The sequence below is a fragment of the Chaetodon trifascialis genome, chromosome 2 (genome assembly GCF_039877785.1).
Source record: "Chaetodon trifascialis isolate fChaTrf1 chromosome 2, fChaTrf1.hap1, whole genome shotgun sequence".
NCBI lineage: Eukaryota > Metazoa > Chordata > Actinopteri > Chaetodontiformes > Chaetodontidae > Chaetodon > Chaetodon trifascialis.
The window spans coordinates 17,180,407-17,197,092 of NC_092057.1; the positions used below are offsets into that span (position 1 = coordinate 17,180,407).

The 16,686-nt window shown below is 40.9% G+C and overlaps 2 protein-coding genes across 5 annotated transcripts in view; both read left to right on the forward strand.

Moving 5' to 3' along the window:
* Nucleotides 1–2,127: 2,127 nt before the first annotated feature.
* On the forward strand, nt 2,128–7,983 carry psmd12 (proteasome 26S subunit, non-ATPase 12). Its single transcript, XM_070988722.1, has 11 exons — nt 2,128–2,326; nt 2,783–2,842; nt 3,378–3,506; nt 3,759–3,866; nt 4,193–4,297; nt 4,512–4,661; nt 4,780–4,914; nt 5,169–5,281; nt 5,728–5,902; nt 6,497–6,574; nt 7,046–7,983. The coding sequence occupies exons 1-11, from the start codon at nt 2,219–2,221 to the stop codon at nt 7,253–7,255; spliced, it is 1,371 nt and encodes a 456-aa protein (XP_070844823.1). The 5' UTR covers nt 2,128–2,218; the 3' UTR covers nt 7,256–7,983.
* A 4,297-nt stretch (nt 7,984–12,280) lies between these two features.
* The window catches only part of helz (helicase with zinc finger), a 47,364-nt gene continuing 42,958 nt past the window's right edge, over nt 12,281–16,686 (forward strand). For all 4 annotated transcript variants that reach the window (XM_070977278.1, XM_070977286.1, XM_070977269.1 and 1 more), the window contains exon 1: nt 12,281–12,335. The gene's annotated coding sequence lies outside the window, so the exon portion shown is untranslated. The remainder of the gene's footprint in view (nt 12,336–16,686) is intronic.

The window sequence follows — 16,686 nt, forward strand, 5'->3', positions numbered from 1 at the left end:
CAACAATGACCTTCAACAATAAAGCAGATTCTGATCCTGATTCAAACATTCAGTTTTTATTTTTCTTTGGTGTGAGCTGCGTTGAAAATGATGGTCTGTCCACATTAACTGACTTTGTAAATTACAGCTTAATCAGAGTCTCTAATACATGTTTGTTCTTGGCCCTGGTGCAGCACAGTCTGTTATTTTCATCATTGGTATTCAGGAAGATAATGTCGATCATGATTAGCTGAGCCTTTCGTGATGTTTTTGAAGTGTGAAAAGTGTGCTCAGATCACTCAGCATATTTTTATACCTCTGCAGTCAGAGATCTTTTTCCATTTTGGATCTTCCTCTCAGTGGATCAGAGTCATTTTCAGTTTATCAGGCCTCCAAGGTCTGTGCTGAGCCTGCACTGGGATCAAACTGATTTTAGTTCAGGGCTTAGGGGCTTTCTCTGCCATGAGCAGGAAAATCACTGACCCACATTAGTTTTATTTATGAGGGCACTGGTGGTGGTGCCTTTCAAAGCAGTTAACTGTGTGAGGAGTGGAATGCACAATGCAGACGTTAAAGAGACGCCTACTGGTGGACTATGGTCACTGCACTCAGCGTTCATTCACATGATCATGTCCATTCACAAAGATCTTCATTCATCCTGACCATTCAATTGGTAAGTGCAGGATAGGTGTTACACTTTCGAAATGAATTCCTAGAAATATTATCATCATCCTGCTTTTAATTTTCATTCTCCTCCTCCATCATCATTGTCATTATTGACAGCATGACTCTGGGTTTTGATTCTAGGGTAGTCATACTGTAAATAAAAGCTCTCAACTCCATTTGACAAAAAGCATCAACTTGAAATATGAATGTCATCCTCCACCTCATCATTATAACTTTGTCTTCACTAAGATGAAATTAAAATGAAATACAGAACTGTCTTGTCCCGAAGTGACAGTATTTTCCCCCCAACTGGTTGAGTTTGTTGTTCACTTTATTTGGTATAAAGGTAGGACATTTCCTCCAAATCAAGTGAAATCCTGTTCTTAAGCCCCTTTTGTGGGTGCTACAGACTCCTCTTAAATCTGTCTTTTTTTTTGTTGTTTGTTTGTTTGTTTTACCTTCCTTTGTATTGCTCTCATTCATTCATTCATTTGAACCTTTCACAGTGTTTGCCATTTCACATGCTCGCAAATACAAAAGTTATATTAAAGAAAATAGTGTGTCCCTCCTGAAGAATGAAAAGGTACCTCTAATAATTTTCAGCTAAATATAGACTCACTTGGCACTGAATTTAAGATAGCATCTCCTCCAAATTTAAATGGCTTCCTGAACAGATTAAAGTCACTCCATAGAGATGGGAGCCACTCATTATTAAGTCCAGTTGTGACAGCTTAGAGATAAGATGAAGCTGGATGTCTGAAAACATAAGTCCCCTTAGTCAAACAAATTAAAGCTGTCCAGCATTTTCAACCAATCATGATCACCATATATGTCATAATTATTGGGCATTCCTTACATATATGTAAAACAACCTACATAACCATGATAAGCTCAGAAATATCACCATTTTTCTTTATCTTAAAGCCATAGAAAATGAGTTGATTTTGATTCTACTGAATAGGCTACCAAATAGAAAAGTATTTTGTGTATATGCTTTACGTGTTATCATTTACCTCCATCACTCATTGTATATAGTGTTTTTTGCCTTATCATACTTTGTATATAATTCTTATTGTTTATTATATATTGTTGCTCTACTTAACTTATTGTTTAGTCTTTTTCTGGGGTCTCCTTTTTGTCTTTTTGTCCTTGTTGAGCTTTATGTCAATTTTCTTATACATGTACATTTCAGTGTTTTGAAGCAAGTCAAATTCCTTGTATGTGCACACATATTTGGCCAATAAAACAGATTCTAATTCTGAACTTTTTAATTTGTTTGTTTATTAACTAATTTACTGATTGATAGTGCAGCTTTCAAGGAACGACATTAATTGCAGAGTCCCTGCAAAGGAACCAAGTACCAAGACAAAAATCAGGCTTTCATAACGCTTGCCTGAAATATTCTGGTGGGTCCTCACTGGGTCCTTCAGGCGCCTCGGACAGCTATTTGATTCTCTCCTTTGATTGGTCACCTACCCCTTTCGTTCATTTGACAGGTAAAATAGTGCTAGGCTGAATTTGGTAGCAAGCAAAGCAAAGCACCGTGCATTGTCCTAAACTGAACACCGCAAAGATGTCTGAAGAGCGATCTGAAAGGTCCGATGGGAAAATTGTGAAGATGGAGGTCGACTACAGTTCAACTGTAGACCAGCGTCTCCCGGAATGCGAAAAAATGGCTAAAGTAAGCGGAGTCCGAAAAGAGGCCAGCGCTGGCTGAGTCATGGTGCATCGGGATCAGTGTGTTAGCATGGAAGCTAACATCCATTTGCTTTAGCACCACCCGGAAACCTCCCATAAACAATATATTGAGTGTAAACTGCTCAAGGATGTTGATGTGTTGTTTAAGCTCCACACATTTCTGTGTCCCTTTTATTCTCACATACGCTTTTGTTTTTGTTCTTAATGTCGCTAGCATGATAGCAGTCTCAGCACAGTCATTGGCAACAACTTCAGCTATCGTTAACGCTAACTCGGTAGCCAAACTTAAGTTAGTACCTAACGTATTGTCCAAATTCAGAAGTTAACATTTATGGTTTTTCTAAGCAGTAAATGTACGTAACGCATTTTTTTAATTTATTTATTTATTTGTTTGTTTGTTTGTTTGTTTGTTTGTTTGTTTGTTTGTTTTCTGCTCCAGGAGGGCAAGCTGCAGGAGGCCATTGAGAGCCTGTTGTCATTGGAGAAGCAAACCAGAACGGTAAGAGGTCTCTGTACAGTAACTTTCTAAGCACAGCTTGTTTACTTTCCTGTCATTTGGCCGTGGAAGACCCCGCATCTGACCCAGATCTGAATGTCAAAAACGCATTCATGGCATGATTTGTTTCTCAGTCTACTCCAAAACATGGTGTAAGGCAAAGACTCCCTAATTGTTACACACTCCGATCAAAACTGTTCAGAGCAGATCTGATATTTGATGATAATAATGATATCTGCAGGAACCGATCTTAGCAGACTGAATGATTATTTTATGCTTGATGGGGATTAAAAAAAGGCCTGGAAAACAGGGGTTGATGGAACCCTAAAACATGGCATTGACCAGCAGCCTACAGTAGCACAATTTTACAGGATAAATGAAGGTGGGTTGTGGCATCAAAGATTTGCAAGACCGGAAAATTTGACAGTGTAGTCACGTCAATGAAATACAGTAAGTGATGGATCTGCAGTAATAGCATGTGTATGTTTTTGTGTATTTTAGTTCTTGTTTTACTTATCTGCCTTCAACCCCTGCACAGGCATCAGACATGGTGTCCACCTCCAGAATCCTCGTGGCTGTGGTCCAAATGTGTTATGAAGCCAAAGACTGGGATGCCCTGAATGAAAACATCATGTTGCTCACCAAAAGGAGGAGTCAGCTGAAACAGGTCAGATGCTTCTTTTTCCCTGAAGGCTCTTGTCTCACAGTTATGTCCAGAGATGTTTTTATTATGTTCTACACTCTGTGTATTTTCTTGTGCTCCCAAAAATAATTTTACAAGCTGTATTACTACTAACAAAACCCAGGAGTGTGTGTTGTCAGATAGTTTGATTAATCAAGATTTAGTGAGCAGTATTCTTTGTCAAGCACTTATTCAGATTTAAATATGTTTTTTCGTTTGCTGTCTGTCTTTTATCAGGCTGTTGCCAAGATGGTACAAGAGTGTTACAAGTACGTGGATGCTGTGACTGATCTGACCATCAAGCTGAGACTCATCGACACACTTCGCACTGTGACTGCTGGCAAGGTCTGGAATGTGTTTGTGTGTCAAAAGAGCTGTATATGAGAGACAAAAAAAAAGGGTATATTTATTTGAACAGCTGTCAAATCAAATACTGCGTGCCACTCTGTGCCAGATTGGGTGAGGGTGAAAGTCTCAAGTTAGCAGTGATGGAGGAACCCCGCAATTGTGTCTTATTTGGTGCATGTATATTAAATGAAACAATGGCATTAAGGTTTTATTCAGTTTGCGAGGGTCTGATTTACATGGTGGTCAGGTATGTGTGTAAGTTTTGGTGAAAGAAAAGACAAGAGATAAGCCTCACTAATACACAAAACATGTCCTCCCCACAGATTTATGTAGAGATCGAGCGCGCCAGGCTGACAAAGACCTTGGCCAACATCAAGGAGCAGAGCGGAGAGGTCAAAGAGGCAGCGTCCATTCTTCAGGAACTGCAGGTAAAAGACGAGCTGCCTTTATTTTCTCCCCGGAGGGATGGAGAAAATTCTGTACAGTTGTTGTGGGGACAAATGGGGATGCGTCCATGTTTGAAGAACCTTTTGTCACCACATTTATGAAGGGTAAAATATGTAAATTAAGTTTCATGGCCTCCAGTTTGGAAAGTGCTTATATAGATATAGATATATATAGATATGTTTTCTTCCTGCTCAGGTGGAGACATATGGCTCCATGGAGAAAAAGGAGAAGGTGGAGTTTATCTTGGAACAGATGAGGCTTTGCATTGCTGTCAAGGATTACATTCGCACCCAGATCATCAGTAAGAAGATAAACACCAAATTCTTCCAAGAGGAGGGCACTGAGGTGAGATGAAGGGTTAGAGACTAAACACTGCTAAAGTACTGTTTGCTACAGCACAGCTTTAGAAGCTGTTGAGTCATCTTTGGTGTAACTTTTCCCTTTTGTGTAATGATCAACTCAGGAATCGAAGCTCAAGTACTACAACCTAATGATCCAGGTGGACCAGCACGAGGGCTCATACCTGTCTATCTGTAAACACTACCGGGCCATTTATGACACCCCCTGCATCTTGGAGGACAGCAGCAAGTGGCAGCAGGTACATGAGCATTCTGTCAATACCCCAGTATATTTTTAACATATCTTGAATGCATTTAATTTACAGTTAAATACACTGGCTTTACTCTGAGTGCATACCTAGGACGTGAACATCCTTTTGATACATGTCGCTTTCTATGAACAATAATGATCACCGTATAGTTTGCAATAATAACACTACATATATGTCTTATCAAAATGTACTTTGCTTGTTGCCAGTTGCTAAAAAAATCCATGAATGCATTTGTATTCCAGGCCCTGAAGAGTGTAGTGCTGTATGTGATTCTTTCCCCTTACGACAACGAGCAGTCAGACCTCGTGCACAGAATCAGTGCAGACAAGAAACTGGAAGAAATCCCCAAATACAAGTAAGAGATGCTGTACTTTATGCTCCTCTGAATGTTGGCAATTTCACTAGCATGTGTGATTACAGCACTACGTGAGAGCATTTTGTTGTTATGAATGGGCAGGGGTGTGATACCGGGAGAAAAACAAATGCATATCTTTCAAAAAGTAAAAGCCGTCTGAATCAACACTCAGCTTAGTTCAACAAATGAATTTCCTGGCACATATATATGCGGTTTGACAGCCTTTACCTATATTCTGTGTGAGTCTGCATTCAGTCTGTTACACAACAGTTCTTTCAGTAGCGTTTTTAATATTTTCTCCACGTGGGAACGATTGATGGCAGAGGCTGTTGGTTGCTGCTCAGCTGGGGAATGATCATAGCAACTTTCACATATGCTGACAACACGAGTGTGCACTGCAAGGTGTGAACACGGGAGTTTTCACCATCTTCCTCCTCCGTTCACAGAGACCTTCTGAAGCAGTTCACCACTATGGAGCTGATGCGCTGGGCCTCCCTGGTGGAGGATTACGGGAAGGAGCTGCGAGAAGGCTCACCCGACAGCCCTGCCACAGACGTCTTCTCGTATTCAGAGGAGGGGGAGAAAAGGTGGAAGGACCTGAAGAACAGAGTGGTGGAGCATGTAAGTCCCACATCTGTTGATGCTTGGCAGTGGGGAGATGTCTAATCAAATTACAGCTGATCCAAACTAAGCCAGCTCATTCGAACCAATAATTAATCACAGAAGAGAAGAAGAAGAAGCATCTTATGGTGACAAATTATGGCCATGGAAGTTGCACTAGATGTGATGACGAAGTCATTTCTTTAATTCACATCGACAGTGAAAGTAGAAGTGTGTCAGTTTGATTATTAGGCTCTAATTTGAACACCCCTTGCTCGATCTGTCCTGCATATCATTTGCACAATTTGCAAAAACCATGCAGTGAATAAGAGGTTTCAAGCTCAAAGTGCTATTTTAAGACTCAAAAGATTTTTTTATGTTCTCTAAATTGGAATAAATGCAGTGAAGTTACAAAAGAGCAGTAGATGAACAGTGCAAGCGACATGGGAAATAGATGGAGGTGATTATGAAGCTCCGTGCAGATTCAGTGATGTGTTAAAGTGGATTGATTCAAGTGTTGATGTGACCTAAGAGTTTTCCCTGTTCTAACCTTAAATAATTTATGTAAATATTCTGCTGCAGATAATGTATATTAATGACGTACTCTTCCTCCAGAACATCAGAATAATGGCCAAATATTACACCAGAATCACAATGAAGAGGATGGCCGGACTCCTTGACCTCTCTATTGATGTAAGCAACACCTTCGCCAATGAGCTCACGTGTGAAGTTCACGTTAGCGGTACAGAAAAATGTTGCATGCTCTTAGAGCAAATGATTTTTCAGTCTGTTTTTTTGTTTTTTTTTCAGCAATGTTGGCATTTTGAGTTCATGTTGTACATAAAGAGTTCAGTACTGACTTTGGTAATTATGGGTCATTGACAAATGACATGTTTTGTGGTCAGTTATGGCACGACTAAATAGACCCTGAAAATAATAATCATAAATTCTGAATTGTCAGCTTAGCTGTGGCACCCTTTACATGCATACATATAGTAAGAGTAGAAGTACACAGTGAGTCGTACCACAGATTTCCTTTGGAAAATATCTTAATTCAGCCAATAGGACTTGCAGGGCTGCTTTTAGACAGTAAGGAAACTAATGATTTGGTCAGACTGAAGAAAACTTTGAAAGACATTAACATGGCGTCTGTCTGTTCATTAGGAGTCCGAGGAGTTCCTCTCCAGCCTAGTCGTAAACAAGACCATCTATGCCAAAGTCGACCGTCTGGCTGGCATCATCAACTTTCAGAGGCCTAAAGACCCCAACGACCTGCTCAACGACTGGTCGCACAAACTCAACTCTCTCATGTCTCTGGTCAACAAGACCACGCATCTCATTGCCAAGGAGGAGATGATCCACAACCTGCAGTGAAACACAGTTATTGTGCATTATTTTGTCTTTTGGTTGATATTTGTCTTCTGTTTTGTTTTTGAATATACAGTATACTGGTGGACTGTGAAGGCAGCATTATTCCAATGTCGTGTAATTGGAGAAAAAGCTGCAGCACATGAACGGCACCTCAACATTGTTCATTTTTTTTATTTACTACTCAGTCAAACATAAACAATAAACTCATGAGCACCTTGCCTCTGCATCCCTCTGACATAGAAGACTTTCTCATTGAATTATATACAGAAGTCTAGCGTTTCTCACTGTATGAAAACATGGCTGAAAGCTCTTTTTAAATGTACACTTGGCAATGTAAACAATAAACTCCTCACATTTGGTTTAAGGGTTGTATGTAGATTTTATAGTGTTTAACCTGACTGGTGTGTTAAAGTGTCTGCAAAACATGACTGCTTAAGAAGACTTTCAGCTGCTGCTGCTGCTGTGGTGCCACTTAAGTCACATATACTGTAACAAAGACCTGGAGAAGAGAAAAGAAATCTTCTGTGACATGAATCAAATCCATGCAAGACGTTTGTTAGTTGAAATCCAGTACAAATTAAATACAAGTATAATGACAATCCGTCTTTAGTGAACAGAAGCCCAGCTGACGGTTGTATTTGTATGCCGTTACTGGTCTCGACCAGTGTTGCCTGACTGGTTCTGTTAGTGCAGTAATGTTTAAATAAACTCCATCTCTTTGAGAAATCTTTTTTTTTTTTTTTTGTTTAAGTTAATGAAGGGTTTCACTTCTATCTTACTGCTTACTGGTTTTACTGGTTTAAGTTTCAGCAGGTTAAAACACTGGTACAACAAAGTCAATGAGGTATTGAGGGGTGCCTGCTTTTTTTTCTTTTTTTTTATAACAGTTACAGCATAGTGGGACTATACTGTACACTCTGTTGGACACTGACTACCACCTACAGGCAGGTAGCAAACTAAAGGATAATTAAAGAGGATAATTGTGAATAAGGAAACACAGATGCTTCTGCAGGAGGTGTCACTGAATGTCAGGAAATGATGGGAATCATATGCTTTGACCTTCATAGTCACCAAGTGTCAACCCACTGCATCATCATCATCGCCACCATGACCAAATGAGGGAATATTGTTTGGGAGAATGGTGGTCATTCCTGCAGTAGAAGTTTATTTTAAGGAGCAACAAGCTGTTCACGGTGGTTCAGCACCTTCACTTTGGCAACCATCTGCACATTTACTCTGCACTCTTACTTACTTACATGATGCAGAATCTTATGCCTGACTAACGCCTGTCTGGTTCTCAAAATGAACGGGGTTCGGGGTTGCGGGGGGCTGGAGCCTATCCCAGCTACAATGGGCGAGAGGCGGGGTACACCCTGAACCGGTCGCCAGCCGATTGCAGGGCCACATGTAATGACAAACAAACATTCACACTCACACCTACGGACAATTTAGAGTCATCAATCAACCTAATGAGCATGTTTTTGGTCTGTGGGAGGAAGCCGGAGTGCCCGGAGAGAACCCACGCATGCACGGGAAGAACATGCAAGCTTCACACAGAAAGGCCCCGCCCGACCCGGGGATCGAACCGGCAACCTTCTTGCTGTGAGGCATGCGCACTTCCTACAAGGTACATTTTTCTGAGTTGAGTCTGAAACTAAACAATAATTCTTTAACGTTTTATATTACAGTTTACATTTTATTATAAGAACTCCTGTCACTGTTTGGAGGAGCCATGATGAATTTAATGTACATAGATAATTTTGTTGGTGGTTGACATATTTGCCATTTTGGTTATTTTTGATTGTTTATTTGTTATTTAATAACAACAACAACAAAAATAATAATAAGTGTGTCACGCAACTGGCAAGCAAGGCCCTACCTCAACCTCTCAGTCACTTTTACTTTTACGTTTCCAGTAGGCTAGGCCTAGTCACTACATTTGGTCAACAAAAAAAAGGCATCACAACAAACATCAGCGGATGGCGCATTGGAGCAAGGATCAAATCAATGGAGATTAAACAAAGCGATCAACAGAGGTAAAGGACGAATGAAGATGCCGGCTGTCAGCAAGCTACAACTTCGAGATTCGCAGTCAAAGCCAGCATAAGAACCCAAGTTGGCTTGCCAGTGTATGTGCGCATCAAGCTGTGAATTAATGAAAGAAGTGCGGCTTGCATATTCACTACTGTATGTCCACTGGGGACAAATGGCTGATTGATTGTTGGTTGAGAGTTGGTTATGGGAGTGCTGGCAGCTCTCGGATTGCTCAGGAGTCCCAATGCATTATTATCCTGTGATGTCAAATAAGGAATCTCCACTTGGTCTGTTTGAATTTGCCGCTACCCTGCTGATGTGGAATTGTGATGTTTGCAGGATGACTTTCGTTTCGGTCTGTGGATGTGTTTTGAATGCACAAACAATATGGTGAAACAGAAAATCAAAAGTGGAAAATGAGTCAAATAAATGCTGCTCTTGCAAGTTCTGAAATGGAGTGTGGAAAAAGAGAATCTCAACTCATTGCAAAGGCTTCTGTAAATAAAATTGAAAAGTTTCAAATTTAAATTTAAAATTAAAGGGCTCATACCACAAATAAAATCATTCATGAACAAAAAGGAAACTGTCTCACATGTACAACCCTTTTTGGAGAATTTAAGTCAACTTTGTGAAAACGCCACCAGGTGACATAATATGTTGATTCCTTTACTCCCAGAGGATGAACAGAGTAAACAAAATGAACGGTTCTCCAGCATTGTGGAGCACAGCAAGACATTTAAAGGGGATGCTGAACAGTGGTTGAGTGAACCAGAGGAACTGCTCAATGAGGACGGTCATGTTCCATTGGATTTGTTGGGATGAATGAACAGATGTCTTTCATTTCAATAGCTGATGGACCTCAAGCACTAATGCAGGCTGCATCCACAATCATGACAAATGACATGCAAGATAATGTGTCTAGAATTTCTTTTGCATGTCTAAGAGCTGAGGCTGACTTAACATCACTAATTTCATTGAAAGACAAGTGAGAATCTCATCTGACCCAGTGTTTGGAAACATACAGGATGCTCCATCACTGGCAACAAATAAAGGTGTGAGCAAACACAGTCCACATCCTCTTTCTGGAATTAAAGGAACTAGCTTTACCACTACTGTGGAAAACAAAACTCAGCCTGGAATCAAAGCCAATTCAAATGGCAAGGAAGACATGTTTTTGCTGTGGAGGAGGACACACATTGGACTTGTGTCCCCAGTTGGAGAAAAGTGCACACCAAGAGAAGATCGGCTTCTTGTGGGAAAATGATGTCTGTTTCAGCTGTCTGTGTATAGCATCAGTGAAGTTTGCAGAAAACAGATTTCCTGTAACAAAATGTGGTCTCTAACATCCAACCATACTTCACATTCCTCCAAAGGAAAAGGAAAAGGACCCTGACCAAGCTGGGAAGAAATCAGAGGTGTCAGTGGACAGCACTCTGGCGTCGAGTGGTCTTACTGTCGAGAGCTCCACATACATCTTCAGGATTCTGTGTTTTGGACGGACAGCGTTTCACTACTAAAATATATCAGGAATGACACTTCCAGATTCAGAGTCTTTGTTGCCAACTGAGTCTCAGAGATTCAACCTGGGTGTCAGGACCTCATTTTCTCCTTCAACCAGAGAGTGAGTGGCCTGTCAATCTGGACGATGTAAATCAACTTCCAACAGATGACCCTGAGGTCAAGAGAACTGCTGGAGTGAATGCTGTACAAGCTAAAGAGGAGCTTGATGCAGCGACCTGCATGATCCAGTACACTGACTCTTGGACCCATCTGAGAAAGTCTGTGGCTTGGATGTTGAGATTTAAGACCTGGCTCTTGTCTCTGTGTCAGAAGAGGAGAGAACTGAGCATGGTTCTTTCACAGTCAGACTTGGATGCGGAACAACAGCGACATTCATTGGAGAAGGATATGGAAACTTTCAAGAGGAAGACTGTTTCCAGTTGTCTATCAGTGGAGGAGCTTGAGCAAGCAGAACTGGAGATCATCAAGTTTAGTCAAAGGAACCGGTTTCCAGAGTTTTCCAGGCTGCAACAGGGTGAAAGTGTGAAGAGACATTGTCACATCTACAAACTCTGCCCACTGATGGAAGATGGAACTGCGCTCTGATAATGGGACGACTTTCATTGGAGCAGAGTGTGAATTGAGAATAGCCACTGAGCAGTGGACTTTTAACCCCCCAGCTGGTTTGCATCAAGGAGGATCCTGGGAGAGGTTAAGGCCTTCACCCCGTTCTTTGTGAAGTGGAAGCCATTACCAATGGCCGTCCAATTACCAAAGCATCCACGGATCCTAATGACCCGGAAGCATTGACGCCAAATCACCTGTTACTTTTGAAGACCTTACCCTCTTTGCCACCAGGAGACTTCCAAGAGGCAGACATATACAGTACACACACACACACACACACACACACACACACACACACACACACACACACGTACATACATATATATATAATACACACACATGCATGCACACACACACACACACACACACACACACACACACACACACACACACACACACACACACACACACACACACGTACATACATATATATATAGTACACACACATGCACACACACACACACACACACACACACACACACACACACACACACACACACACACATTTATATCTTGCAAACCAAACAAACCAAAGTAGCTGTGCAGCAAAAATGTGTTTATTGCAAAATGTCACATTTGTGCATTTTATGCTTTTTATACAAATAAACAAGTGAATATGCTAAATATGAACTTTTTTGTCCTATTTGTAGAGAATATGATCAATCCTACAATATTACATTTAACCTCTGTTTTTCATAAATTACAGAACAGTTTTATTGGAATGTACAAAAAATGACTGAAATTAAAAAAAAAAAAAAATCAACATTTTAAGAGAAACGCTTTTTGCTATCGGAGTCCGTGCACACGCACGCACGCACACACGCACACACACCAGTCCTCTCAACCTTCAGATCAGTACATCCCACTATGCTTTGCGATGGTCTGACAAGTGGATCCAAGATGGCGTAGAAAGTAAAGCTAGGTAAGTGTTGACTTCCCATTTTCAGCCCTTTCAATAGTCTTTTTAATCGCAAAGCCACTGACGCGAATCCCCTCCATTAATCATTAGGATAATGACGAATGCTTTGAGTTCGTGCACGGATAACAACACAATGTCATATCAATTATATGCGCCTAAACACCGTGGCAAAATTACAGGCCCGAACCCGTTTTGTTTCGGCGAACCCAGCTAGCTAGCTTGCTAACATTAACAAACCAGCCAGCTATTCTTATTTTGAGCTTGCCTGTTTAGTGCCAAGAAAGGCCGTGCTTTGGCTTGCTAGCTAACAGCTAGCTACGCGCACTCTGGTTAGTGGCAACACTGTATACCCCGTGCAAACCTGAACGTTAAGTTAACCAACGCCGTGGGGACATTTTTTCCAGGGCTTTGTAACGCTGCCGTCATCGCTCTGACTTGCAACAGTCATGACAAGTTTACCAGACAAACAACAGCTATAACTACCCACCGAAAGACCAAACAAGTAATTCCTCACGTTTGTGTTTAATAGTCTATGCTCTCTTGAAATCTAATCATTTGGCTCTGAGAAATTCGCAAGTTTTATACTCGTTTTTTCTACACACTGCTGCCAACCATACTGTCAAGTCAAATAACGTTATTCCTGCATAAAAGCTCTCGATGTTCTTCTACGGCCAATCCACAGCTATAAAATTAGCTTTCTCCTTCACTGGCCTGCACTCGAAGCTGTAGCCTCTGTAGTACGATCCCACGACTGGACAGTAAAACCAGGGCAGCTGTCCACCCGCTGTATCCCGCCAGACTAGTTGTTGTTGCCCCTATGGAGTGGCTGCCTTGCAAGCACTGACATTAGATAAGAGCTATCCTAGCTAGCTTTTGAAGCCACCCCTCTTAATTGGAGTAAGTACTGCGGTACAGCCTATGTTTGGTTTAATCTTTGACCCTATGGCCCATTTCCCATCAACAAACCTTGTCTTCTACACCAAGGATCTTTCAACCGTGATTTTGCATGCCAAACATAATGTACATTTGTTCACTACTTCATGATAATTATATATTGTCCCTCCATGTTTAGTCAGGTTAGGTTAGGGTATGTCGTAGTTGCCGCCATGACAGTAATGTCATAACATGACATGTTTCAGCTATGGGTTAGGCATCCATCCTGTACAACATAAACACACTTGGTGTAATGCACCTGAACCTGTCTTCCTGCTTTAAAATGCTCTAGTAAAGGTATATGTGACCTTTTGGCATAGCGGGTGCTGCCACATTATTTGTCATAGTTGGCCAGTTGTTGTCATGTAACCAACTCATAAAATATAAATTGCTCCTCTTTAGGACGCTTCAATTTTTAGAGGAAGTGAACTCAGCAGCAGTTCACTTTTTTTCTTTGGGAGAAAAATAAAAAAATATGGAGAACAACAGAGCTGTGATATTTCATCTGAAACTGTAAATGAAAGTGGTAATTGCTCAGGACATGCATCATGCTCAGTTTGTTTATGCTCAGTTTGTACAAACTCATGTAGTGACTGTCTGAGGAGATGGAGATAGGTGTGCTGTATTCATCAACATCGCATTTGAGGCAATAAAAATATTGCATGTCTTGCAGTACGGTGGTAATTTTGATTGAAATCAAAGCAGTTCAACCCATGATGAATACTCTACATTGACACCAACTTCAGATTTAGTCCGTGTCATGTGTGCACCCAACATGTACTGTACATTGGCTTGAGAATTTGTCTATATGTTATAGTCCTAAGAGACAAGAACAGGCTGACTCAGGCACTGCCAGTTGGGCTAGAGCAGCTGTTACAAGCATAGTTGCTTGTTGCTGGATATTCAGGAAGCGACTATTTGAAATGGTTACTGCAGGGTTAATAAGCTCTTTATTGCAAAATTAAGCCAAAGTGGCAGATGTACTGTTGGTTGCCTCCTCTCGCATAGTCAATGATAATACATTAATTGCCCAGTGAATGTTCTTTCATGAAAAGCCACATTTCTCCCAGAATGTGCCATTATCTGTTGTTTGATTTTGTTTTTATACTCTTAATGCAGCTTTAACATACAATGGTTGTCTCATGTCTCATTCTCAAGCACTAGCTGTCACCAAAATTCCCAAAATTACTGGGCCACAGGCCACAATGTTCACCGTCCCCTTTGAGCAAGTTGTAATCAAAAACAAAATTTCAGGCTGTGGTGAGGATGAGGATGGAAATTCAGCATCAGCTAATTGTTGTGGAATTTTAATTTGCAACCAAATGTTTATTTTGCCAGCCATCTCTTCACAAAATAACTTTAATGGGGCTTTCAGGGCCAGCATTTTTTTCCTGCCTGTTTGAGATACCAACAATGGAACCAGTGAAATGAAAATAGGACCAAAAGTTATGAGGCTGTTTGCCAAGGTTGAGCATTTGTAGCCCTGGTGTTCCCCAGCAGGTCACAGTGTACCATCCCTATCCCGATCTGTTTAGAGTGAAGGAGGGCATGCTGCTTCTTGTAATCTCGGACTGAGATTTAGATTGTCATGCTGTAGTTATCCTGCATCGAATGCACTGTAGGTTAACATATTTTTAAGCTTGGTATTTAGACAAATGGAAAGCATCCCCTGTCACACCAAACTAGTGATGTGGGATAAACCTGTGTTTTTTGGAAACAAATGTTACCTGGCCAGGCTTCATGATGCTTCTTCCAACCAGTGGGTCTTATACTGCTTGGCTTCGGTATGAAAGGGTGAAAGCAGATTTCTGCCCTAACTATTGAACTGCTCATCATAACATGCAATGCTTTCTAGACTGGATTCCTCTGTGCACATATTGAGGGCTGAAGATATTGCTTGTTTAACACTTTTGCGCATACTTTGCTTTTTGTTGCATGAATTTTGATTACTGTGGCACAATTGATAATAATCTTAGTACTTCAAATTGTTGATTGTTGATCAATGATTGTTGGTGTTTTCATGGCTTAGAAATAATTGTGCCTATTTGATGCTAATTTCTAGACATAGTGCAATTATTGACTTTCCTTACAGTTGATTTTCAATGGAGGTTTGTCTTTATTGACTGTGTGTTGATCAAAAGCTGCAAAAGTATTGAGATAATCACATGGTTTTCTAAATTAAATTTAGTCCCTTCCACCCTAATGTGCAGTAAAGTAGCTGGATGTTGTATCCTCCCACCACCACCTACAACCACGCACAGCCTCCTCATCCACACAGAACACAAGGCTGTTCCTTCTTCCACTTGGATATGAGTGTGCGTTTAGATGTAAATTTATTAGTGGCATGCAATCCTTAAAAAAACAAAAAAACAAAAAACAAACACTCGTGCACAACTGTAATTAAAAGAAGCTGACAGCAGGTGCACTCCAGAGGATGCTGCTGGTCCTACAAGGCCTGTTGTTGGCTCTACAAACATAGATTGTCAAAACATGTTGTGATTGACTACCTGGTAAGCAGAGAATGATGTGTGTCTGATGTCTTTAGCCAACCCTTACCATTGCTATCTTTGCTTTATTTTGACAACAGTTGATTGTATATGTCGTTGAGTTTACTCACATAGATTGTGTGCATTGTGTTGGAGACGTCAAAGTCAGTAGATGTTTTAAGGAGAAGCATTAAGAAATCAAACCACTGATGATGATAATACACATGCACATTTGTGTTAATCCATGTTTTAGATAAGCATTTCCTGTCTAATTCACTGGGTGACACACAATGTGTTGAGCTGTTTGCTGAAAAAATATAATGTGCGTAAATATACCAGTCTCATCAGTGCATGTGCAGATGATGTGTTATCTAAAGTCTAGAAGCAGTGTCAAGTCTGAAGCAGGTGGTCTGAGTTGTGGTCCACGGTAGAGATTCAGTGTATTGGCTTGTGTTTCCCGTTGGTACGTAGTTGGTCTTGACCGCTTGGCTCTGTGGCTGTGAAGTGTCACAACACGGCCATTTCCTTCCACCTTCTCTCCAGCACATCATGCTAGTGGTAGTAAAGCCCTTATGCTCTGCATTCTTTGTTTCAATTCTTTGTCATCATGACCTTAGCCTGAGCAGTCAGATGACGTCAGACAGTTGACTTCACTGTTGTTGGCCTGGGAGCTTGCCATGATAAAAAGAACATGTCTCATGCAATGCTTTAGGCTTCTCATATGACCACTATCCCAGCTAGGTGCAAATGTATTTTAATGTACTGTAATGTAATGTAAGCACAGGGCCTGAAAACAAGGTATGTAGGAGCCACTATTAGGAGGCTCATCCTCTCTTCCTGTTGATTTATGACACAGAACATGACACGAGGATGTGACTCTTAATGAGCAGGCATCCACATTGCATTCTACCACCCACCAAAAACCATTTCTTTAG

What these genes read in the sequence shown, in the direction of transcription:
- psmd12 (XM_070988722.1), top strand. Translation starts at nt 2,219, where the DNA reads ATGTCTGAAGAGCGATCTGAAAGGTCCGATGGGAAAATTGTGAAGATG. An exon ending in GCACTGTGACTGCTGGCAAG is followed by an intron (nt 3,867 to 4,192) that starts GTCTGGAATGTG and finishes TCCTCCCCACAG; the next exon opens with ATTTATGTAGAGATCGAGCG. An exon ending in GAAGAAATCCCCAAATACAA is followed by an intron (nt 5,282 to 5,727) that starts GTAAGAGATGCT and finishes CTCCGTTCACAG; the next exon opens with AGACCTTCTGAAGCAGTTCA.